This window comes from Gouania willdenowi, chromosome 16 (assembly GCF_900634775.1).
Source record: "Gouania willdenowi chromosome 16, fGouWil2.1, whole genome shotgun sequence".
Classification (NCBI taxonomy): Eukaryota; Metazoa; Chordata; class Actinopteri; order Blenniiformes; family Gobiesocidae; genus Gouania; species Gouania willdenowi.
The window spans coordinates 14,978,459-15,002,498 of record NC_041059.1 but is presented as its reverse complement, the minus strand read 5'-3'; the positions used below and the strand labels follow the sequence as shown (position 1 = coordinate 15,002,498).

Below are 24,040 nucleotides of genomic sequence, written 5' to 3'. Positions count from 1 at the left end.
CGACGCTGTTCTGTGACGTCATTACGCAAAACGACGCAAAGGATTGTGGGGAAGTGGATAAGCTCTTGTTTACCATGGCGACGGGGACGCCGCCGTGTGTCGTTAGCAGTCACACAATGCCTCTAACTTTATTCCTGCTAATATCTCTCAGTTTGTCTCAAAGTCAGCAGTTCGTCATCCCTTACAAAGCTCCTTCTAACTGTTCACAGGAGCAGTTTTTTGACATTTCCAGTTTATCGTGTGTGAGCTGCGGTCAAAACCAACGACAGAGCCCGACAGGTTGGTCACTCAGAAACACATTTTTGGACACATTGCTATGAAAAAAACAGAAAAAAATTATCAAATTAAAAACGAGTCATATTTGATTTATAGTTGTTCCTACACAACCAAAGCTTCGGTGAATCAGCTGTTATCTTAGCATGACAATGCAGTCAAAAAAGATTAAGAAGAAATATTTTTTATGTTTGTGAGTTTGTCCTGCCATGAATCAGCAGATTGAATGAACGAATACGTCATGGGTTCCCAATCTTTTTCGTGTCGTAACCCCATTTTCACATCACAAATGTCCCTCGACCTCAGAGAGTTTTTTTCTTTCTTTAGATCTGCTTTTTGATCATGTTTATTAAAGTGTAACACAATCAGAATCAGAATCAGAAGAGCTTTATTGACCAGGTACAGTTTAGAACAATACAAGGAATTTGACTAGGTAGTTGCAGTGAAAGGAGACACAGATATTTTTGTACTGCATTTTATTTGAAAATATAATTTTAAGCTGTTTTTTTTTAAAAATATGTTTACACCTGTTTTTTGTGGTTTTTTAAAAAAAAAAAACAGTTACTAGACATTTAAGGCCACCCCGTTTTAATTCTAGGTGACCCCACATGTGGTCCCGACCCCGAGGTTGATAAACACTAGAATAAAATAACGCATGTTATCACAACATTATCGAACAACAACTGAAGAGTTTGAACCTGCTTATCGTAGATGCCTATAAAACACATTCTTAATTTTTTATCTTTAAAATGTGTGACAATAATAACCTCATCTTTTTAATTTTCTGTGCAATTTTTCTTTAACTTGTGCCTAGACGATGCATAATTATTGCCTGTAAATTAACAATTTAAAACCTTGTTGTTGCAATATAAAGCAATGAAATGAGGTCTAAATGTACAACAAACAGGTGCCAAGTGTTATGTTGTGCAGTTATTAGCAGGTAATATGCAGTACAACTTAACAAATATTTTTACAAACTGATCCCACATGAAGAAATGTTATGTTATGTTATGTTATGTTATGTTATGTTATGTTATGTTATGTTATGTTATGTTATGTTATGTTATGTTATGTTGCATCTGTCTTAACATGTTGTTTGTGTTTTCTAGGACTAAAATGCATTTGCCAGAATGGATACCAAACACTGACCACTGATAAAATGTCCATAACTTGTCAGCAGTGTCCCAACGACAAACCTGTACGTACATAAAATCTGACGTTACCTACTGTCTAACATACTTTCTGTAATTACTGTTTTATATCATTATTTGTTGTTGTTTTTAGGCCGTGACTCAAGATAGTTTTGGATGCATTCTCTGTCCTGGCAGTCTCACTGAGGAGGGTCAATGCCAGTGTCCAGCTGGAAATGTTCTTGGTCAGTCTCAGATTGAAATGATAATTCCATCAGTTCAACATGATGGAATTATTCTGGAAGTTCTTTGATTTTAATGCTTTCAGTTAAGGTTTTTACCTAGAGAAGTAGAGACGGTCCTACGTTGTGTGAATGTGTGTTGCTTTATTTCTTTAGTGGAACGAGATGTCAATGGAAACCTTTTGGATGAAGCCAGATGTGAAGCATGCAATGGAAAAAGCCCTGCTTTGTCTGTACCTAACAGCGATCGAAGCCGGTAAATGTCACATGAGATATATTTACTTGTTTTACACAGATGCATAATCTGAAAAACTATTTTAACAAAAAACAAAACAAAATCATTGCTTACCAATGAAGTTAAATAACAGCAGAAACGACTACAAGTTATGGTTAAACGTCTGAAATGGGTGTTAAACTCATTTGAATTCAGGGGCAAAATACCAAGCAGTGTGATCTCAAGTGGGCCACAGGTTGTATGTGGAAAAACGAGTAATTTGAACATTATTGTGCCCGAGTTGGCACTTTTACAGATACATAAAATAGTAAGAAACCGACAATATCCAAGCGATAAGTGACAGATATCGGTCCCAACAGAATCTTCACTTTAAATGTTCTCCGTTTTTCACAAATTTTTATTTAATTTATTAAAATGTTATGTAATAATTTGAGGAAAAGTCAAAGATTTTGTAAGAATTTTAAGGTGTTTTTTCCCCAAAAAAGTTTAACATTAAAAACTGCCATGATATGATATAAACACTGAGAAAACAGTGAGCCTCTACAAATTTTGTTGAGTTTCATTTACTCAATGATTCATTTTTTGTCAGTAATTTTACCCTTAACCTGCGGGCCAAATTGAATGCTCCAAAGGGCCGTGTTTGGCCCCCGGGGCTCGAGTTTGACACATATGGTCTAAAAGATGTTCAGATTATACCCAGGGAATGCTTTTTAAATTCAGGTATCTGATCATTTGTATTATCTCATGTTATTTCCTCCTTCTCAACTGTCACCCTGTGCTCAACCTGCTGTAATCCATCAGTGTTTATATCTATCTCTCTGTGTCGCTCACAGTCATAATGTCAGGGTTTGCTGCTCATGGCTGATATCTCAGATCAAGTGCAGTCCAGTTGATGTGTTGTGTACAGTTTGTAAATGAAGGAGCAAAGATTACATGTGTCTTACAGATGTGAGAGATGCCATGCCTCCTTCATTAACACATCATGTATGTGTCCATCTCCTAATATCTTGGTGAGTTCAGCCATCTCTGTTTACCTTCACATCCTCTCAACCGTAACTTATACAAACACACGCACGCACACAAACATATAAGGCTCATAAAATGTTGTTTGCTTTTCCAGGCAGGAGGATTATGTCTCCCTCCAGGCAGCCTCTCCACTAACATCAACCCAAATGTTAACTTTGCACAGTTGGTGAGTTTCCACCTCTGTCACATCTTTCATAAGTTTTGCAGATTCTAAAAAGATGCGATTAGTTTTTTTCCCCCCTGTTTTGTTCCTCTGACAGAAGTTCAGCGTCCTGTCTGCCTGGTTCCTGGAAAACCTCTATTCTTCCTCAGCTTCCTGCCTTGTAATCCCAAAATCTCTTTTTAACCTTCATGTCTTTGGCTATTTTATAAACCTATATGTTTTGTACATGTATATACAGTACAGTATATGTGTGAAAATGTGTTGTTTTCACAGGTGTTCTCCAACCTGACTGCATGTCAGGCTTTGGGCAATATGTGTGTGATGAACATGCACTCGTTCAGTGGGACGTCCACTGATGCCTGTGGAATCTTTAACATCATCTTCAGATCAAAAGCTGCTTTGAGTTCAACTCAGGACATTTCTTACTGGTAAATGTTGATGGATTTCAGTGTTTTCTCTTTTGCATGATTTATAAATGTTTCCTTCCCACTCCTGTAGAACTCTTAATACTGTGACTATCCCATCTTTAGGAGAAGTACTCTGCCGTGGTTGTACTATGGAGATGAACCAGGACTGGCCAGTCGAGTGCTTCAGACTGATCCTGTCCCTGTTAGATTTAGTCTACGAGGAGGGAAAAAAGTAAATTATTTGATTTATGATTCCTTTAAGAAAGAATTATATTTCAATAATAGATTGTCTCTGAATTCTCTTTTTGTTTTATGGCAGAACACTGAGATTAAAATGATTGCTGCTGTATATAATGTTAGAGGAGAGTTCCTCAGATGGGAGTCAGTGGGAAGAAGTAATCTACAGGTACGTTGTCATACCTTTAGGATGAATTTAGATGTTTTATCAGAGGACTTGTACTTCAATATCAAGTTATTTACTATTCTCCTTATTATACGCACAAAATATTAAACTGATTTTCATTCGTTTTTCATTCAGATTTGTCCGACACCTAAAACTGAACAGGCAGCAGCGTTCAGCTTTGGTACCTCTTACCAAGAAAATGTGAGTACTTTTTATTGTGACACAAAAACACACCTAAAACATTGACTTGTGTCTGAAGCGCTTTGTGTGCAGTGTGTTCTTTCAGTGGAGGAGCTGCTCAGGACCAATCCAGAACCCATCTTCTACGATGTGTTTATGGATCTCGGAGGAGACGATAAAAGAAAGTTGCTTCCCCTCCCCACTCTAGTGAAAAACCAGCAATACAACGGACGCTTCATTAACCAAGGTGGGACTTTTATTTTGCTCAGCATGTGTGTTTGTACATGTGTGAGCATGTTTTATGCACAATTGTTTTATACAGAGAGCATTAAGAACTGGTACCTGTCTCGGCGGATCTTTCTAATCGACACGCTAAGTGGAAGAGAGAAGATCATCAGTTCCCGACCTAAAGTCATCCGCGTAGCGAGCAGTATTCAGATAAAGTAGGTTCTTCTTTGTGCATCTCATGAGGACAATAAAATACGAGTTAAAGTGGTGAGGCTGATACTGTGAAACGTGTGTTTTTGGTAGATTTCAGCTGGTTCCACGAACACAGGAAGGTCAAGTGTTTCCTCCTTTGATAGTTGTGACCTACACAGATGTCCCCGTTACAGACAACAAAGTCCAAACTTTGTCAGTAAGTAGTTTCTCGTGCACACTGGGATACACACAGACTGCTAAATATTTCTGAAAGGGGAGAAAACTAGCAAGAGAACATTTTGTCATTTTATTCACACAGAATTATGCTCAAAGCCTTTTGCTGCTTTAACTCAATCTTCTGATCCTAGATCAGCTTTACTGTGGAGTACGAGATGGATCAAAACGAGGCTCAAATCAAGACAGATGTAAGTAACAACCTGAATGAATCTGAATCTGATATCATTTTTAAACTGTTTTCTAGTTATGTTCATTATAGGTCTTGGGCTTTTCTTTGTAGCACTTTGAGATTCCTTTAATGTAAAGTGCAATACAAATAAAATCTATTATTATTATTATTATTATCATTTAATTTTACAGTGGCGCTTGGTTTTTCAGGGGTCACAAACAGTTGAGTTTCACATCTGTGAGACCAGATAGAAAACTGAAAAAAAAATAACAAGTCTGCTAATATTATATCATATCAATGTTTAGATTTTTGCTAAATGCAAGTTTTTACAAGATCCAGGAAATTAAATTTCAGCAACCGTTTATACTGTAAAGGCAGCATGAATTAGGTTAACTGTATATTATACACATTTTTTTTTAAATCACAGAAAATTCTTGTTGTTTTTAAAAATATAAAAAGGGTTATAGAACCTGTTTATGTAACAAAGAAATACACAATGGTTTGTTATAATTATATGTAAAGCAAAATCATATATTTACACCTGAACAGTAAAAATGTGACTTTAGGATTATTGTCATATTTCCAATTTTGACAAGTTGTGAAGACACCAATGGCCAAACTAAACTATGTAGAGCAGCCTACTACTAGCCCATTTCCCTTATAGGGAAATAATCTTTTTTTTAGTTACCTTTTTCCCCTTTTATGACAAAAAAATGGCAAGTTTTCAGTTTAAGGTGTCAATAGTGTGAGGAACAACACCTTATATCTTTTGTGAAACCAAACTTTGAGACATCACAACCAAATACCATTACACGTATATGATTTGAAATAAAATGAAAGAATAAGCCCTTTTCCTTTCCTTTAAATGCAGCACTATGCAATTATGGTCAAACTATGATGCTGTTATAGAGACCAGCCAGCACTCTTCATCCACAACACATGCTGAGTAGAGATGAGGCTGCAAGTTAAACTAAAAAAGCAGGTTTTTGTTCATTACCAGCTATAAATGCACATTTTCATTAAACACTGCAGGAGACCTGGGAAACATTAATTTCCAAATGTCTTAACGAAGTCTGATGTTCTGTTGAAGTTATGCTTTGATCTTTGAGACTTTGAACATTTGAAAAGTGTTTTACAGACAGTTAGTAACTGGGATGTGTGTGTGCAGACTGCTCTCGGTGTGATGGGTGGGGTGGCTGTGCTTTATTCCCTGCTAAAGACAATCAGCTGGAAGAGGAGGATCGCCTCTCCCGTCATTGATGCAGCGGTATTGTATGACCAGCGTAGGCACTGAAAATGTTTGATTGCAGAGAAACTAACGGGCTCTCGTTCTTCTTACTTCAGACGCTGATAAAGTTCCTGTTGTTCTACGCTGGTGATCTGGCCAATGTTTTCTTTGTCATCACTGTAGGGACTGGGCTTTACTGGCTCATCTTTTATAAGGTATGTCTCCTTATACGGCTTTAACATGTCGTTTTTGGTTTTACATGGTATTTTATTGGCGTTTGGGATCTTCAATATTCTTTATTTCATGTATATTTTTACACTCATTTTAATTTTTGTCTTTGCATGGATCTGTAACTTTTCCCTCCTTTTCACGCTGTAGTCACTAAAGGCAAGTCTTTATTTCTTTCTTTTTCTTTCCCTTATCAACATCCTTTTTAGCTAACTGTTAGCTGTACTTATCACTGACTGCCTACTCCCATTAACTGCTGAACATTTGTTTTCAGGCTCAACAATTTGTATCAGTGCTGTTGCCACTGCCTGTTCAAGAGGAGCGCTTTGTGACATACATTGGTTGCGCCTTTGCTCTTAAGGTTAGAAACTAAACATGACAGCTGCTTCTTCTTCTTCTTCTTTCTCGTTTATTGGCGTGTTGCAATCAACTTGAATAGGTGCATATCGCCAGTTACTGTACATGTTTTATTTCATTAATTGAAAGCTCTTCTCGTTTTGTACTTTCACAACTCCAACCAAACATGTGTGTTTGTCATCATTGTTCTTACTTGATTGAATGGTAGCTGTTAAAAATAATTTTAATGATTTGTTTCCAGGCTGTGCAATTTCTTCACAAACTCATCCTTCAGGTGACCGTGGATATATTTCTAATCGACTGGGAGAGGCCAAGAAATAAAGGCAGCAGAATTGTGCAAGGTGTCAACAATATTTTTATTTTATTTTATTTTATTTTATTTTATTTTATTTTATTTTATTTTATTTTTCTGTTTATTTTTTATTTCTTTAAATATTTTTTAAAAAAAAATCACGTTTCATGGTCTTATTATTTCCTGTCTAAGTTTTTATATTTTATTCATCAACATTATGATTGTTATGATTTTTATTAATTATTATAATTAATAAATCTCTCTCTATATATATATATATATATATATATATATATATATATATATATATATATATATATATATATATATTAAAATTAATTAATTAATAACTATGATTATAATTTCTATATTTAATGTTTCTGCCACAGGTGAGACCAAACGTGAAATCTCCACTGTCAGTATCTGGAGGACCTACTTTGTGGCTAATGAATGGAACGAGCTCCAAACAATCCGTAAAATCAGCCCAACGTTTCAGATCATGGCAGTGCTGTTTTTTCTTGAGGTATGTTTTACACCTGTACTTGTTCTCTGTTCCTTCAGTTCATGTCATAGCTTTAGTTGCCTGTCTTTTCATTACTGCTAACCTATCTATATTTGAAGGTGTTGGGTTTCTCTAACTTGGCTCTGAGGGACCCATGGACGACTCTAATACGCTCCCCAGATGCGTACACTCCCCCATACAGCCTAATACTGCGCTATGGTCTGGCAGCCACTTTGTGGATCTGCATTGGTCTACTGCAGGTAAATATCCACAGCAAGTTTATAACAAACCCCAACCCAAAGAACTCAGCCTGATGTGATCTGTTACCTGCTCAGGTGTTTTTCTTCACTGTGCTGTATGAACACTTTGTGGAGGACAAAATCCGCCAGTTTGTAGATCTTTGCTCCATCAGTAATGTAAGTAGCAAAATACACTTTTTAAAATGTTTAATACATAGAATGTGTTTATAAGGTTATTTAAGAAGGATTGATGAATGATTTTTTTGTCATGAATTAATTAGATCTGTTTTCATACAGATTTCTGTGCTGCTTCTATCCTATCGTTGTTATGGCTATTACATCCATGGACGTTCAGTGCATGGACACGCAGACGCAAACATGGAGGAAATGAACAGCAATCTGAAACGAGAGGCTGTAAGCACATTCACGTTTTGTGCCATCTTACTATAAAATGCTGGCTTTTGTTTCCTATTCATCCTTATTTATGCTCCTCTGTTTTTTTAAGGAGTCTATGTGTGGTCAGAGAGGCTTACTCCCAAACACAGAACTCCAGACATTTCATGTGTCTCTTACAAACCACCTGCGTTTACAATATGACAGGATCAGAGATTCACTCATTAGGGTATGTGGCTACCTCTCTCATATTTGCGTTTCTACTCATTAGACGAGATGAACAAGTGATTTCTTAACCATTTGTTTCCACGGTTTGTTGTTTTAGAACAACAGGCCATCACGGCTGGCGGACTCATCAGCAGTCAGCCTCTGTGAGACGCACTTCAAAGCCTATCACACCATGAACAACTTCCTGGGATCAGTAATAGATCATGTTAGTACAAATACACACAAGTTGGAGCCCTTACCATTTGTACACCACGGGCCTGTACTACAAAGCCGGATAAGTATGTCCGGGATATCTCTCCGTTAGTGGGCTTCACCTAACCAAACATTTTCCGTCCGTGAGAGCGCCTGTGCTACGAAGCAGGATATAAACACATTCACTTAAGCCTGGCAACGTGGAGATTGCAGCATCAGACCAATTACAAACACATAGCAATCGTGCAGACTTCAGTCACAATTTAAGAATAATTCTTTAAAAATATGAAGGATTAAAATGAATTATTCAGAAGAAACAAATGCAGGAATTGATGGCTGTTAATGCTTAAATTAGTGAGATTATGCAATATTAATTGGAGAAAACTGACACTTTGATAAGTTCAACTTTATCTGATGCTGCGTTCATACCGTTCAGCCTTCAGAATAAGGTAGACAATATTTATATTTTACACAGCCAGTATTATCTTACAGGACTGAGGCTCTCTGCGTCACCACAGAATACATGAATTAATTAATTGATTTATCGCTTAGAAAGCACCCGACACACACAGGCTTCATCAGCTGACTAATGTAGGTCAGTCCTTCAGATATAAAACTATATGTTTCCTATAGAATTTCATTGGGTAAATAAAAGGATTGCATCGATGCCTAAATATTGTCTCTCCTGTCAGCTGTCACATCAGATCCACACAGTGACGTGTTCACAGAATCATCCACCTTTTCTTGGGCAGGTTGTTTTCCAAGAGAACTGATTGGTCAGGAGCCGAGACTTTCATACTCGCTCATATCTTAGCCAAAACAAAACCTACTCCTGAACAGGTTAGTCGTTCTGCCCGAATTACCATGGTGATTTAGCCCTGTAAGAAGTTAACTAGCGTCGTATTACAGGACAAAAACAATAAATCCTGGAAGTAAGCGCGATAAGAGGGAATCCAGCTACGTAGTACAGGGCCAGGCCCCACACGTTTTAGTTTGATACAAAGGACTTGATGTTCGTTCTAATGCTGTATTGTTTGCCTCAGGCGTACCCTGACATGGATTACATAGTGAAGGACAAGCTGATGTTTGAGAGGGTAATGGGGATGGAGTTTCTCGAACCAAGTGAGAAAAGCATTTTTTACAACGGTAACAACATGAGTACACAAATATCTGCAAGTTCCATCACCTTTCTTTCTGTGCATGTTTGTGTTGACATGAGATATGCTCCCACATATTTCACACAGATGAGGCCCACTCCTTTACCGATCTGTTGTTTTATGGAAATGAGGCCACCCTGTTAATCTTTGATACTTTGTTCTTCTGTGTCGTCGACCTCGGATCTCAGAGCTTTGTACTGGCAGCCGTGCTCACATACATTCAGCAAACGGTCAGTATTTAGAGAGCTACAAATGATCAGCCTTAATGTGTCAAGTTTTATAACTAAAGCCTTTGTTATTTACAGATATTTGGTTTCCTTCGTAGCATTCTGGGAAGGAGAAATCTTGTCAACAAGACCCTGGTAGACAAACGATTTTTAATATGATTTGATAATCATATTAAAAATATGTTGTGATGTCAGTGTTTATCAGCTAGAGTTTCATGTATTCTTCATGTTTTGTACCTTTTTGTACCTTTTTTTATAAACAATTGTTTTCTTGTGTTTTTTAATGTAAATATGTTATGTTTTAATATAAACATAGGTATGCTGTTACTTTTCTAAAATGTTAATTTTGATTGTTTATTTTTTAAATTTTAAATTTAAATTAATGAAAACTTTCAATTAAAAAAAAGAACAATTAATATTTGTATTGCAGTGTAAATATGACATCACTTGGACCCAACTTTGTTTGAGGAAAGTTTGACTTGTAGGGTTTATTTCATTAATAAATACGGGAATGTGTGCTATTTTGTGTATGTTTCCTCTTCTTTTTTAATTTATTTTTTTCTTTTCAATATAAACAAGGCCTCATATTTACTGATGAGCAAAAAGATCACTTAATCCGTTATAAATATTACATTACTTGGATGTAAAGTCTGAAATATTTATGAGTTAAATCGTTTTGAGAGAAATACAGATTGTTAGTCATGTATGTAGGAGAGATAATAAAAATAAAACAATTTACAAAAGTATGTAAAAGATGGCGCTGACTGGAAGAGGAGGGCCAGGGAGGAGCTTCATTGATTGAGGGAGGACAGCGTATACATTATGAGTTTGATAAGACATTTCAGAATCAGAATTCCTTTATTAATACCAGGGGGAAATTGCTTATGTTACAGCCACAGAAAAAAAACCCACATAAAATAATAAAAACGTTAACAAAGATGAAAGAAAGAATAAACAATAAATAAGTGTATAATTAAGTAAAAAAACTCTTTAAAAAAATAAGGATCAGATACACACACATTACAGTAGTAGAAAATAAAGTAGGATAGATAATACTAATATTATTATTAATAATAATAATAATAATAATACAAATATGATTTGAAAATACATTAAGAGTAATTTTGAGTGTTTGAGTATAATTAAAATATCCGGTCTCGATGTAGACCGTATACAGGTTAAAGGCGTATTTAAGGCGTATACCAGAAGCACACTGCGGCGCTAAGCGAAGTAGCGCTGACGTCATCACGTCCGACGGCGTTCGGCCAATCAGCGCTGAGCTGGCGGTGCGGCGCAGAGCTGCGGTCTGGGAGTGAAGAGGGCAGAAAGCCATGAACTCAAATAACTTCTGCCTGTACGTTCGCTGAGGTGAGTCCTGCTCGTTCTCTGTGTTCACATTAAATGCACCGGAGTGTTTAGCGGACTCTGGCGTCCAATGGCTTTTTCGTATTTGGTGGGTGTAACCTGGACAACCCTGACCTGTCGTTAGCATGAAGTCAGCTGCCGTGTAGTAATGAGGCGTTTGTTGGCTCTGTCCCGCCCATGTCTCTAATCGGCACCTCCGGGTAACATATGGATCCTTTTGGGCTCTGAGTGCATCTGATCTCTGAGCTTGACTGCAGTGGATTTGCGGAGTGGTTTTTGGGAGTACAGTAATGACATGTAAACAAACATGGCTGAATTGGGAGCTAGGGCTGGCCTAGGCTCAGCTGTGGGACTAATTTGGGTTTGAAAACTATGATGACAGACCAAAGCTCGGAGACACTCTGTCACTGCCATGGCCTCTATACCTGTAGTCTGTGATGTAGAGGCCGTACGAACAAAGTACTTGGCAAGAAGTCAAGTGCAGAATTCCTGACTAAAATCTCAGAAACCTGTGTGATGTGAGCCATTAGTTACAGAGAAATAGAAAAAATTAATATCGATTGAGTTAAATTCTAGTGTTCAATAGAGGTGGGCATTGCCATGAATTTGACGATGCGATTTGCATGTCATGATATGTTATATCCCAATACTAAACAATACGGTATACATCACGATGTATCGAAATTTCAATAATTACAAATTTCACCTGTACAGTACAAAATTATATGAAATAAAAACATTTTATTAACTTGCTAGAACAAGTAAATGACAACTAGCTGTAATCTAAATACAAATATTTTAGTGATTATATGTTTATCAAAATGTCAAAAGTGTAACTTTTGCTTCTACAACAGATTCTGATTCTGTCAAGTTCTTAAATTCTTTTTTTTAGTTAAGTAACCACATACATCTATAAAATTACCCAGTATGTTTTATGAAAATAAAGTGTGATCAACTTCCAAGCTCAAATGCATTGAGGAGTGAGGTAGTTTAACAAGATTTTATGTGGTTCACTGACACCTAGTGACCAGGTGTTTACGTGCTATGCATATGTTGGTGCAATTCGATCGGGGACATTTTTGTTAATAAACATGATAAAAAAAAAATTTTTGATTTTTTTTTGGATCGATTCGATAATCGTATGGTGAAATATTGCGATAAACTGCCAAATCGTTTTTTTCTTACAAACGGCATTCAATAGGGTTGATATACAATATACAAAGTATAACATACAGACAAGTTCTTTTTCAACAATATTAGCACATCTACCTTTTCGGCAGCGATTGAGACATTTGGACATTGACTATGTCTCCTGTAGTTGAAAAGATATGCTCACTTGGGACAGATGTAGCAGGGATGGAAAGGTATCCTTCACCCCTTTTCACACTTGTACAATTGTCGATATATCTTGTGTCATTTATAATATTGCAATATTTTGTCTTATGTCCCAGCCTTATGTATTCAGCCATTTACTCATGCACCAATGTCAAAAAATTTGCAATTAGAAATAGCAAGTTTCCAATTATATATAAATGTAGATGTAGACGGCCTCTTTCTTACCCTTTAAAAGTTCCCCAACCTTATCGACGAATCCCTCAGTGCTCACCCAATCCCATATAGGCTCTTTCTATAAATATTTAACCCACAATGCCTAAATACTATTATGATCATAATATTCATGAGGCATTTTTAAGTTTTTTGTGTATTTTTGCATAAAAATGAACGCGGAAGTTTGTGAGTCATGGTCATTCATATTTTTAAACATCTTTTTATGGCTGTTGCTACTGATCCAGACCTGGACCTCAGACAAACCTGACTATGCAGTAGTTCGGCACTTACTGTGCACATGCATGCACAGTATGCCGAATGCCGGTAGTTCCGTCAGTGCCAGACCTGTCCCCGTCACTGCTGGACCCGTGTCATTCTAGCTATAGTTCTCAGTTTTATTTTGGCCCTATCCGTAATCCAGGAAATACCTTAAAATGTTTCTTTTTAAAGGTGTAATTGCTGTGTTAAATTTGTTCAAATGGAAAAAAAAAATGTCAGAAGTGGGATTCAAACCCACACCAGCAGAAGGAAGAATCCTTGAGTCTAGCGCCTTAGACCACTCGGCTAACCTAACGTGGTGGTAACACAGGCACATTATGCTTATGTAGAAAAGATCTGTTAGTAACGGAACAGCTCACGCACATAGGAAGTATCGGAACTACAGTCAGGTTTGTCTGAGGTCCGGGTCCAGAACTATAGACACTTCCTAATTTTATTTTACACTTCTGCACATGGCCAAAGAACCAAAATGAATTTTAAATCATCATTGGAACGGATTACAGTTTTGAGCAGCCTGTATTACCTAAGTTAGAACTGCAGCCAAAACTTAATTTCAGCCTTTGATGTGATATCTTCCTGTCACATGCAGACTAAATTTAGACCTCACAATAAAAGCCTGCCCAGATTATGAAATACAGAAAGACCTGTGATGACGCTGCAAAGATCTAGTTCAGTAGGCCGTTCACGGGTAGAGCTGGACTTAAGACCCAAATGTCAGGGCTGAATTGTTGCCCAGGCTATTTTTAAGGTTAGCAGCACTGCGTGCACAGGGCATGCAGTGTTGCTGAGCTGGAGCAGAGCGTGAGCAGTAACTAAAGCCAGAAGGCCATTGAGGGTCTCTGACAGTAATGTTTCAATGAACTCTGGTCGACAAATTGATGTGACCTCCAAAAATGGTCATTGTGGCACTTTTTTTTTTTTTTTTAAACTGTGCCACATAATCATTTACCACGTGCAATAACATTCCTGGATACAATGCTCTGAGAAGAGCCATTACGGACCTGAATGCATTTCAAAGAAATGTTAGTTTTGTGTATCTTTTCAGAGTAAAGTATTTTAGGAATTAAATTCCTTTGTTAGTAGCATGACCCCCTGTTTATTATTAAAACTTTTATTAAAATTAGCTTTTTGCTAGATTTTAAGTAATGGCGATGGATCCCAATGCCCGATCAGTTAGGATTTACTGTATGGAGAGGGAAAGAAAATTGTTTTTGAATTTTTCCATAAGCACATATTTCTGCAAATCTGTTGGGATTTGTGGTTATTCACACACACATATCTGAGTTCCCTTCAGGGGAAATAAGTAAACAATCTCCATGATTTAAATAAACAAATGGCCAAGTGCAAATCCGATGCCTTAATGTCATTCTTTCACATGTTTGAGATACTTTAGACTACCTTTTTATGTCCATATTGTCTTTCCAAATTTGTTCTTAAACTGGCCTTTCTGTATTGCCAAGTAGTGTTGCTGTTGTTTTATTATTGTGTTTATTTTATTTCTGTCCATGGTCCCTGGGTATAAGGATTTTTTTCTTTAACTTATTTCCCTGTAACATTTATTTTATTATATATTTTTTAAATTAGTGTTTACTTTACATTTTTGTGGTAAATCCAGTACTTTAGAGGACAGGATTTCCATACAGCATTATACAAAGTTGTGTCTTTCTATCACCTTCTAAAAAATGTGGGAGTGAACTGTTTTTATTTTTTTTTGCTTTTATATCAAAAGATTGTTTTTCTACATACTTGTTTATTTTTCTTTTTTTTCCCTAGTTTATTTATACGTTTAAATTCTTAAGGGCTTAACCTGGGACTCGGGTTTGAAAAACTTGTTCTGTCCATAAAAATTAATGAGAAGAAAAGATCCTTGAATTCCAGAAAAAAGAAAAGTATTAGGTTTTCCATACAGACTTCCCTCCACATCCAAACCTTGTAGTGTTGTGTTTATGCATCATTAGGTATAACATGCCTGTGTTAACACAGCTTTCTGGTCTCTCGATGAATGCTTATTTTCCAGATGTCATCCTGCTGATTTCTGCTCTTTAACCTCTTGCCCTTCCACAGCTTGCTACTGGTGAAGTGTTTGTGTGTGCTCACTATACACTGCCAGCCATGCCCGTCACTTATCAGGTCCTCCGAGGTTTTCCCCGATCCAAAGTCTTTGCTGCCAGTCTCGTACCATGTCAACAACATCACTCCCAGTTTGGGCCCATTGCTCACCATCCAGCTTCCAGAGTGCCGTCACACATGTGGCAGAGATGCCAACCGTCACGAAGTTACAAGACCACCTCGTTACTCCACAGCTACATCCTCACACCTCCTCAGGTCAACTCCATCCTCAAAGCCAATGAATTCAGCTTCAAGGTTTGTGGCTCAGAATCTCTCTCTGTCTTTGCACTTGAGTCTTTTGTTTCCAACAGTTTTGATTTCCTACCTCCAGGTACCAGAGTTTGATGGTAAGAACGTCTCATCAGTGATGGGCTTTGAAAGCAATCAGCTGCCAGCCAACGCTCCCATCGAAGACCGCCGCAGTGCAGCCACATGTCTACAGACGAGAGGAATGCTGCTGGGTGTGTTCGATGGCCACGCAGGCTGTGCCTGTGCACAGGTAAAGTCTTTTCTGATTTTTATTATTATCAAATATTGGACTCTGTTTGCTTGTTTCATTTGTTTATGAAAAAAAAAAATGTTTTTCTACTCCTGGTCCCTGCAGGCGCTGAGCGAGAGGCTGTTTTACTACATAGCTGTTTCACTGCTGCCACATGACACTCTGTGTGAGCTGGAGGCTGCGGTAGAGGCTGGCAGGGCCGTCAGTCCTATTCTGCAGTGGCACAAACACCCAAACGACTACTTCAGCCGAGAGGCTCAGACTCTTTACTTTAACAGCCTCCGAACCTACTGGCAGGAATTAATAGATCTGACTAGGTGAACACATGCTTTTTTTTTTAAACATTATTATGATTTTCCATAGTGTAAAGGGACATCACCTCCCAAATTGGCAGAAAAAGATGACCAAAGTAAAATTAAGGACTTTCAAAATGTTGAGCGTTTGACTCGAGTGTTTGTCAAACTGAAGTTTATTTAAGGAAGGTCACAGCCTAGCGACAGAGTTGCTTGTTAACCTATTTTATTCAATCACTTGGCAGCTACACATGTATTCATGCATGTAGAACTGTTCAAGGTGACCTGTAGGTCAGTTTTAATAACTGTTGAGGGCAAACAGAACCTACATTGTCAGCCAAGAAAGTGAGAGCAATTGAAGATTAGGTAGAAAAAAGAATATTTTCTTATCTGAAGGTATTTAATTCTGATTTGTTGTAAAAACAAGAGGAAAGTCTAGATTCAATGTCTGATATCCACAGCTTCAGCTGATTATGTTCCTATCAATAAATGTGTTGTGCAGTATAGTGGTGAGCATGTTTAACAACCTATTGAACCTATGTCAGATGTTACACCACTGATGCAGCAGTGTGTGTTTATAAACTGGATATCCAGGTTTTAAATGTTATTCTTGTGTCTTATCTTGTGGCAGAGAGCCCACATCAGCATTAACACTGATGTTTTGCCAGCAGTGCAGTCATAGGTGTCCTTCCTCACATGTTGCTCTCTGTCGATGTGCAGCCCAGGTGAAGTTCCTGAGACTCGGGAGGCGCTGCTCAACGCCTTCAAGAGGCTCGACAACGACATTTCTCTGGAGGCTCAGGTGATGCATGCTTTCAGATAGAAGGCTAAATGTGACTTAAATGCAACATTTTGCTACTCAGAACGTTAAGATTTACTTGATGGTATTATTTTGGGTGTACAGTATGTTGCATTGAACAATAAAGTAAAAACAATGCAAAAATTCCAGTGTAATGAATTAGATTTAATCCATCATGCCTTTTAGTGGTCTTCTACTCTGATTCCTTTTAACACATGCTTAATGAATCTACTTTCATTTACTGGTAGATTTCAGGGGCTAGAATGAGGGGTTGCCATGATATTTCATCAATTTTAGGAAACTATATTCTCTTAAAACCTGTTTTGGATCGTGACCCCATTTTTATATCACAAATTTATGGCGACCCCAAATAATTTTTTTCTACAATTACTTTTTGATCATGTTAGTTATAGTGTGTAACAAATAGACCAGGATTAGTGCACAAAGTGACAAGATGCACCATCTTATATAGTTTTATGCAATATTATTTTGTCTGTTTTCTTATTTCTTTTTTTTGTTCAACTGGATTTATAATTGAGAAAGTGAAAGTATATAATACAGTTATTTAAGATTGTGTGTTGTATTTTCATTCCAGGTGACCCCATTTGAATTTCAGGCAACCCCGATATTGAAAAACACTGCTCTACAGCCACCTCTAGGGTTGCGTCATGGATTTCCCTTTTTTATTCTTCATCTCTCACTTAAATATTTGTCCTATTCAACAAATAATCCTATCGACAATGCATTTAAAATAAAGGACACGTACAATGGCAAGAAAATTTAAATGTACGTTCAGCATAATTCATGTTCTGGCTTTACAATAAATTAGTAACTAAAGAAAAACAAAATTTTATTTAGATTGTTGTTTCATCTTCATGTTTACTTTCAATGGATATCAATATGTTGGTTTGTTTGTCTGTTTTTTTTTTTCCTCTTTATAAAGGTTGGAGATCCAAATGCTTTCCTGCACTACTGGGTTCTGCGAGTGGCCTTTTCTGGAGCAACAGCCTGTGTAGCTCACATAGAAGGACAGGATCTGTATGCTTGATTTCATGATTTTATGCAACATGCATTTTTAAGTATTTCTTTTGTAAAGATAAAATGTTGTATGTTCTTTCCTCACTATCCCTGTTCCTGCAGGTTTATAGCCAATGCAGGAGATGCCCGTGCAGTTTTAGGGGTGCAGGAGGAAGACGGCTCGTTCAGCGCGCACACAATGTCTAATGACCACAGTGCCCAGAACGATGACGAGATGGCTCGTATTCGGGGTGAACATCCTCCATCTGAGAGGAAGACTGTTATACGTCAGGTAGTGGTGACACTTATCTGCTCAGCGTATGAGCTTTGCTGCACTTTGCATTAAAAAAAATAAAACCCTGTCCTTTGTCGCCTGCATCAGGATCGGCTGCTGGGCCTGCTCATGCCATTCCGTGCCTTCGGAGACGTGAAGTTTAAGTGGAGCATCGAGCTGCAGAAGCGTGTGTTGGAGTCTGGGCCTGATCAGCTGCATGAAAACGAGCACACCAAGTTCATCCCACCCAACTACCACACGCCCCCCTACCTGACCGCTGAGCCTGAGATCACGTACCATAAACTACGACCACAGGACCGCTTTTTGGTGAGATGTAGCATCTTAGTTTTGACACATGGATAAAAACTCTGTGTTGAGGGAAGTTAAGACTTTAACGCACTGCAAAATGTAATATTCATAACTTGCCAACTAAAGCACACTGCTTTCAAAGTTGTATTGACACTACTGTAGTCTAAAGCTTTTCACAGTATTCATTATCATCTACACCTGGCAAGCGATTCAGGCCTTCTCTTAAAGGGATCCTCCACTGTTTTACAAATGTGGCTTAAAATCTTTGAAATATCCTTATATATGATATAAGATATATGCCTAACAAAACACATTATTTTGCACCATATTCGTTTTTATGAACTTTTAAAAATGGGACTACTTTGTCATTTTAAAACCTGTATTCAGATTCAGAATACTTTATTTATCCCCGAGGGGCAATTCAGTTTCAGTTACATCCCGTTCAAGAAAACATGAAAAGACAATCACATATAAGATGGGAGTACAGGAGCAGGAGTACTGTGGGTTGCAGGCCACAAGGCACAGTATGGGATCAGGAAGAAACTCCTCAGCACATAGAAGTACCAAAAAAACCACGATTCTGACAGAAGACAGTACAAGACAAAAGAGCAGCAAGCAGGAGGGAGCGTGAGAAAAAAGCATCCGCCTTCATTGAGAGCAAGTGAAGTATATTCCGCTGATTATTTAGAGCAACTAAAAGCAGCCCAAATTGTAATTTTGACCAAAAAAGCTGCTAAATGATCTAAAAAGCAGGCTGAGTGCTTCACTCTAGAGCCGTTTAGAGAGTCGCGACAACTCCGTTCACTCCAATGGTTCGTTGTTTGTTTTTTTTTTACAGTAATGAGCTGTTGACTGTTGCAGCGCAATAAAGCTAGTGCAGATTAGACAGTTTGTGATGCACTTTTAAATGGTAAGATGTTTAATTAATCATATTATTATTATCATCAGTGTATCTAATAACTTCCGTCTACATGAATCACGTGACGGTCAAGGATTTCAAACTTCCATTTTCGCAACTCTCTCTTTATACGGCTCTGCTTCAGTCCATAAGAAAACAGTGGTGTGTGTGTGACGTCTTCAATCACCAGATTTCAAATTGATGGAATACAGGTTTTATAACGGGAAAGTAGTCCCAGTTTTAAAAGTTAAACAAATATGGTTAGGCATAGATCTTTTAATAAGGACATTTCAAAGATTTTAGGCCATGTTTGTAAAAGAAAAAGGGTAGGATCTCATTAAAAAAATCAAAGCTCTGTCTTGTCCAGGGACCCTTCTTCACACGTGTATAAAGAATACGTTCATGCTTGAAGTGGTGGAGACCTAAAGGTTAATGAACTAGGCTTGTGACTGCAGGGCTGTGCAAGTATGGTGCAGGACAGTAGCTGCCCACACCGTATATCTGCTCAGTTGTACAGTATGTGTCAAAGTAAACTATCATTAGATTATTAGACACTAAACTCCAAGAACATCATCTCCAGGATTAGCTCAATGAATAAAAAGAATAGCTATCCTTTGTTCCTTTTAAAAAATCCTCTCCTGTATCTGCAGAGAATAATGACGTTCTTATTCATCAATCTGTCACACATGAAATTTAGAAAGAAAAGAGTGAAAATACTAAAAACGTGGATAATAAATCACACTCACAATGGGTTTGACCTTTCATTTTCACATGTGGTGAAAAACACCACTAACACAGTTATTGAGTCACAGCCTTTTATGTTGACTGATGAATGGTTTTTCATTAAATCCTGATGACTTTATTCTCCTTGAGAGGTTTTAAGCCCTCCAGAAAATGTGGATTCATTTCTAATTTTGTAGAGCCATTTTTTAAATGAAATCCACCTTAGAATTACTATTGATACATAGGGCAGGGCTTTATATTTTTCTTTACCTAAATGTCACTCGCTATTTAGTTCCTTATGTTTTTCTGTGAGCTGAGCAGTACAAGTGTTTCTCTCCATCTCTCTGTAGGTGCTTGGCTCTGACGGCCTCTGGGAGACCCTCCACAGACAGGAAGTGGTCCGCGTCGTAGGTGAATATCTGACAGGAGTGCATCAGCGGCAGCCTCTCACAGTCGGGGGCTATAAGGTCACCTTGGGACAAATGCAAGGGCTCCTTGAAGAGAGGAAGGCCCGGGTGTCGTCTGCGTTTGAGGATCAGAACTCGGCGACGCACCTCATGCGTCACGCGGTGGGAAACAACGAGTTTGGCACCGTGGACCACGAGAGGCTGTCTAAGATGCTGTCGCTGCCCGAGGAGCTGGCTCGCATGTACCGCGATGACATCACCATCATCGTCACTCAGTTCAATCCTCACGTGATTGGAGCACAGAGACAGGAAGGACAGTCCTGAACTCTTTATGGGTCTATGCATCCCATCACTCAAACTGGGCCGTGCTCTATGGTGGTCACTCTAAACTCTAAGACTTCCTTCAAGCACATTTTGTAGATGGAATATTTATCCATTGGTGTGTTTCAAGGTTTTAACAATATTTATACAAAGGATTTGTATGTTTCTAAGCAGCGTTGACAATTTCAGACTCTTAAGATCTCAGTTAAAAACCTACAACATGCTGAACTACATCTTATTCTTCATACTATTTAGCAGCTGTCTTCATACTTACCTGGACTGAAAACTCGCTGTTACAATTGGACTTCCTTTTCCTTTAGCCTTTTCATCGGCTGATAGACCTCCACTGGATTGGGGTCAGAAAATTCCAAAGAGGAGTGAGTGAAAGAACGCAGCCATTCACGTCAGCACTGAGTTTTTCCAAAGATTCTTTAAAAATCTGCTGGAGAACATGAGCATCCCACTTTCCCAAGTTGTTACATATTGCCAATGTAGCATTTAAGTTTAAACATTTAGATTTTTTTCCATGTCACTGCAGTGTTTGTTGGAACCGTGAACAGGAAAACCAAACGGAATCTGAACTGTTGTGCAAAGAGTTTTTTTTTTTTTTTTTTTTTTCTTTTTTAGTAGCATGCTGCTTCTTTGTGCTCAGCTGTATCAGTAAACTTACTTTTTATCATCCAAATGTAATATCTCTGAAATTCTACATTGCCTTTGAAGGACTGTGTTTGTGGAGCTATTTCTTTTTCTTTTTGTATTTATTCAGACATTGATGGTTTGATCAGCACTCAGTGCTTGATATCTGGAAATACTAAGCCAAAATGTCACACAGGGCAGGCTTTTTTTCGCATCCTGTGAAATCTATACCTGAGCGCTCATGCATTAACTTTCTGTTCACCAAAAATATACTTGCAAATGAAATGGATTTTACACTGATGTTGAGCCATTCTGTGAGTTCAAACACTCTAAAGGAAGTGATGCTGTTCATTGTTATTCTAGTGTTCTACAGCAAAGGCTTGAGAAGTGCACAGTGACGTGAAGACTGTGTCAAATGCATGTTCGTGTTCATATTGTTAATAGTGCAGTTCAGTCTGTTACGTTACATTATTTTATCATTCATATCATGAGCATTGCATGCAGGTCACTGTTCACACAGCACTTTTTAAGTGCTTTTAAGGAGCAGAATGTATACGTGTATGATAATTACATATTCTTTATTTAGATACATGTTGCACTTCTCTTCTGATGTCATATGAATAACTAACTTATCAGGGTGGATGTTTGTATATGGAAGAATGTAATAAAATGCTTAAAACAAGTGTTCTTGTTGTGTTGTGGATGGATATTCACCTAAATGAGATCACGATGAACTCCTATACAAATAGCATTTTATATGCATGTGGGGAAATATTATGAAAAATCCACATATGGGGTAACTTGACTGTCCACCAGCACACAAAATGTGAAATAAATCCACCCAGTCCTTTGTTTGTGGTCTGTGTAAGTCTTAAAACACAGTGAAAAGTGCTCCGTTTCAAATTATCTCAGTTTGTGACGTCACAAGTTGAATCAGGCTTTGCTTTGAGCACAAGAAGGAATTGGCTAGATTTCATTTTTAATGGCTATGTCACCTCCGTAGTTGGGAAATAGTTGTTAGTGTGGGCCAACCACTTCACTCCCGACTGTTTCCTTAACCTCATAACTCGTTTTGGCATACCCTGCGAAAGAGAGTGACGGGGGGAGGGAGAAAACGGAGCACTCTGAAAGAGTGCTTTTGTACAGGGTCAAAAACCATCCCTGTTGCTGCATTCGTGTTATTTTTTGACCAAACCCCAGGGAAAATGGGTGTAATATGTCCCCTTTAAATAATGAATAAGAGTATAGAAATACATACACCCTGTTTGATCAGGTGAAAGCTTGTTAAAAAATGTTTAGATTGTTGTTTCATCTTCATGTTTGCTTTCAAAATCAGTCGACGACTGTTTTTTTCTCTGTATTTAAAAGCTCCTTTACCAGATAACTGGTTTACTGCCACTAGAGGCCACTGCAGCTTAATCAGACATTCATCTGAAATAAACACAATAATTCAAATTTGTTCAGTTTTTACTCTAGCTTTGGTACACAAATAAAATATACAAGATTTAAAAACAATCAGTAATCTACTGTACGTAGCTATATTTTGTCGTGTGTGTGTGTCCAGGATGAGTTCTTAAAAGCACACTGTCACTTTTTAACAGGACACATTCACATGATTATTTATCAGTGGGAGTGAGACAAAGGATATGTTGTAACGCTCGCCCCACTCCTTCAAGCTGACTCACAACAGGCAAACAAAGCATTGTACAGCAAGACAAGAAAGAAGCTTTCAAAGGCAGTGCGAGCTGCTTGGTGTGACACATTCAGGCTGTATATTAGAGAATGATTACCTATTCACAGAGACGCACATTGACCTTTTAGGCAAAGTATTTGGTTTAGGCCAGATCTGCCAATATGGCACCAATAATTCATATAATAGGGAATGTTTTTCAAGGAAGTTCTTTCTGATGACAATACCGAGTGTCATGAAAGAAACTTTGATGGATTTAGTTATTAGAATTAATCCACAACCTTGTAGGGACATTCATCCAAAGGTTTGAATTCAATTTTAAGAAGAATTTATTCTGGTTTTGTAATGCATTTATTTGCATTTGTTTTTGGGCATTTTTACTGTATGCCAAATGAGAGGGAGACTATTAAAAAGAATTGTCAAATAAGGTTCGATGTTCCCCAAGCTAACACCTAAAGCACCCAATATTGCATATTAATGCCTCTGCAGTCAAGGTGAGAAAACATAAACTTAAATTTGGTTATTGTAAAGAGTAATTAAAATAATTGAATTTCTATCATTATGGAATGTGCTGCCACTGATTACACAATATGCACAACTGTAAAATCACTTCGTACTCTCAACTTAAAATAGTCAACTCTTCCCCAACCCTTCCATTGTACTACCCTGACTCCCTCTTCCATGTTCCTTTCCTTCTCACCTAGGTGTAACACTGTCCTCTGTTTTCATATTCTCCTTTTAATAAAGTGTTTATTACCCTTCCTCAGGGAGGGCTGGTGATGGTCTCAATTATGCAATGAAATCAATTCATTTATTTAATTGCAATAACAAAGCATGCATTTTTGTCTCAAAAAGATTGCACTTCATGTAGTGTTGACCTTCGACAGCATGTGCAGACAAGGTTAAAAACAAAAAAAAGTAACCTCGATGTTTATTTGAGGCTTA

General features: G+C 37.7%; 2 protein-coding genes across 3 annotated transcripts; both read left to right on the top strand.

Annotated features, from left to right (window-relative positions):
- The first annotated feature begins 44 nt into the window (after window positions 1–44).
- On the top strand, window positions 45–10,449 carry tmem67 (transmembrane protein 67). 2 transcript variants are annotated; one of them, XM_028470562.1, is made up of 28 exons: window positions 45–279; window positions 1,383–1,471; window positions 1,558–1,648; window positions 1,802–1,901; window positions 2,827–2,890; window positions 3,001–3,072; window positions 3,167–3,229; window positions 3,343–3,497; window positions 3,600–3,708; window positions 3,796–3,882; window positions 4,015–4,080; window positions 4,153–4,306; window positions 4,382–4,502; window positions 4,591–4,696; window positions 4,848–4,904; window positions 6,054–6,152; window positions 6,230–6,328; window positions 6,616–6,702; window positions 6,940–7,039; window positions 7,380–7,513; window positions 7,612–7,752; window positions 7,828–7,908; window positions 8,029–8,145; window positions 8,237–8,353; window positions 8,450–8,557; window positions 9,588–9,690; window positions 9,789–9,931; window positions 10,007–10,449. In XM_028470562.1, the coding sequence occupies exons 1-28, from the start codon at window positions 75–77 to the stop codon at window positions 10,085–10,087; spliced, it is 2,949 nt and encodes a 982-aa protein (XP_028326363.1). In that variant the 5' UTR covers window positions 45–74; the 3' UTR covers window positions 10,088–10,449. The 2 variants fall into 2 exon arrangements, with proteins under 2 accessions (XP_028326363.1, XP_028326362.1); XM_028470561.1 differs by having other exon boundaries at window positions 4,153–4,502.
- Window positions 10,450–11,166: 717 nt separating this feature from the next.
- Window positions 11,167–22,087, top strand: pdp1 (pyruvate dehydrogenase phosphatase catalytic subunit 1). The gene is made up of 9 exons (XM_028470101.1): window positions 11,167–11,296; window positions 15,185–15,484; window positions 15,561–15,728; window positions 15,834–16,045; window positions 16,742–16,823; window positions 17,764–17,858; window positions 17,961–18,129; window positions 18,220–18,438; window positions 20,392–22,087. The coding sequence occupies exons 2-9, from the start codon at window positions 15,233–15,235 to the stop codon at window positions 20,770–20,772; spliced, it is 1,578 nt and encodes a 525-aa protein (XP_028325902.1). The 5' UTR covers window positions 11,167–11,296; window positions 15,185–15,232; the 3' UTR covers window positions 20,773–22,087.
- The last annotated feature ends 1,953 nt before the right edge of the window (window positions 22,088–24,040 follow it).

Excerpts from the sequence above, each read along its gene's own strand:
- tmem67 (XM_028470561.1), top strand. The coding sequence starts at position 75 with ATGGCGACGGGGACGCCGCCGTGTGTCGTTAGCAGTCACACAATGCCT. Across the intron at positions 4,081-4,152 it reads GTACCTCTTACCAAGAAAAT|TGTGTTCTTTCAGTGGAGGA; the intron begins GTGAGTACTTTT and ends CTTTGTGTGCAG. Across the intron at positions 9,932-10,006 it reads TCACATACATTCAGCAAACG|ATATTTGGTTTCCTTCGTAG; the intron begins GTCAGTATTTAG and ends TGTTATTTACAG.
- pdp1 (XM_028470101.1), top strand. The coding sequence starts at position 15,233 with ATGCCCGTCACTTATCAGGTCCTCCGAGGTTTTCCCCGATCCAAAGTC. Across the intron at positions 16,046-16,741 it reads GAATTAATAGATCTGACTAG|CCCAGGTGAAGTTCCTGAGA; the intron begins GTGAACACATGC and ends GTCGATGTGCAG. Across the intron at positions 17,859-17,960 it reads CACATAGAAGGACAGGATCT|GTTTATAGCCAATGCAGGAG; the intron begins GTATGCTTGATT and ends CTGTTCCTGCAG.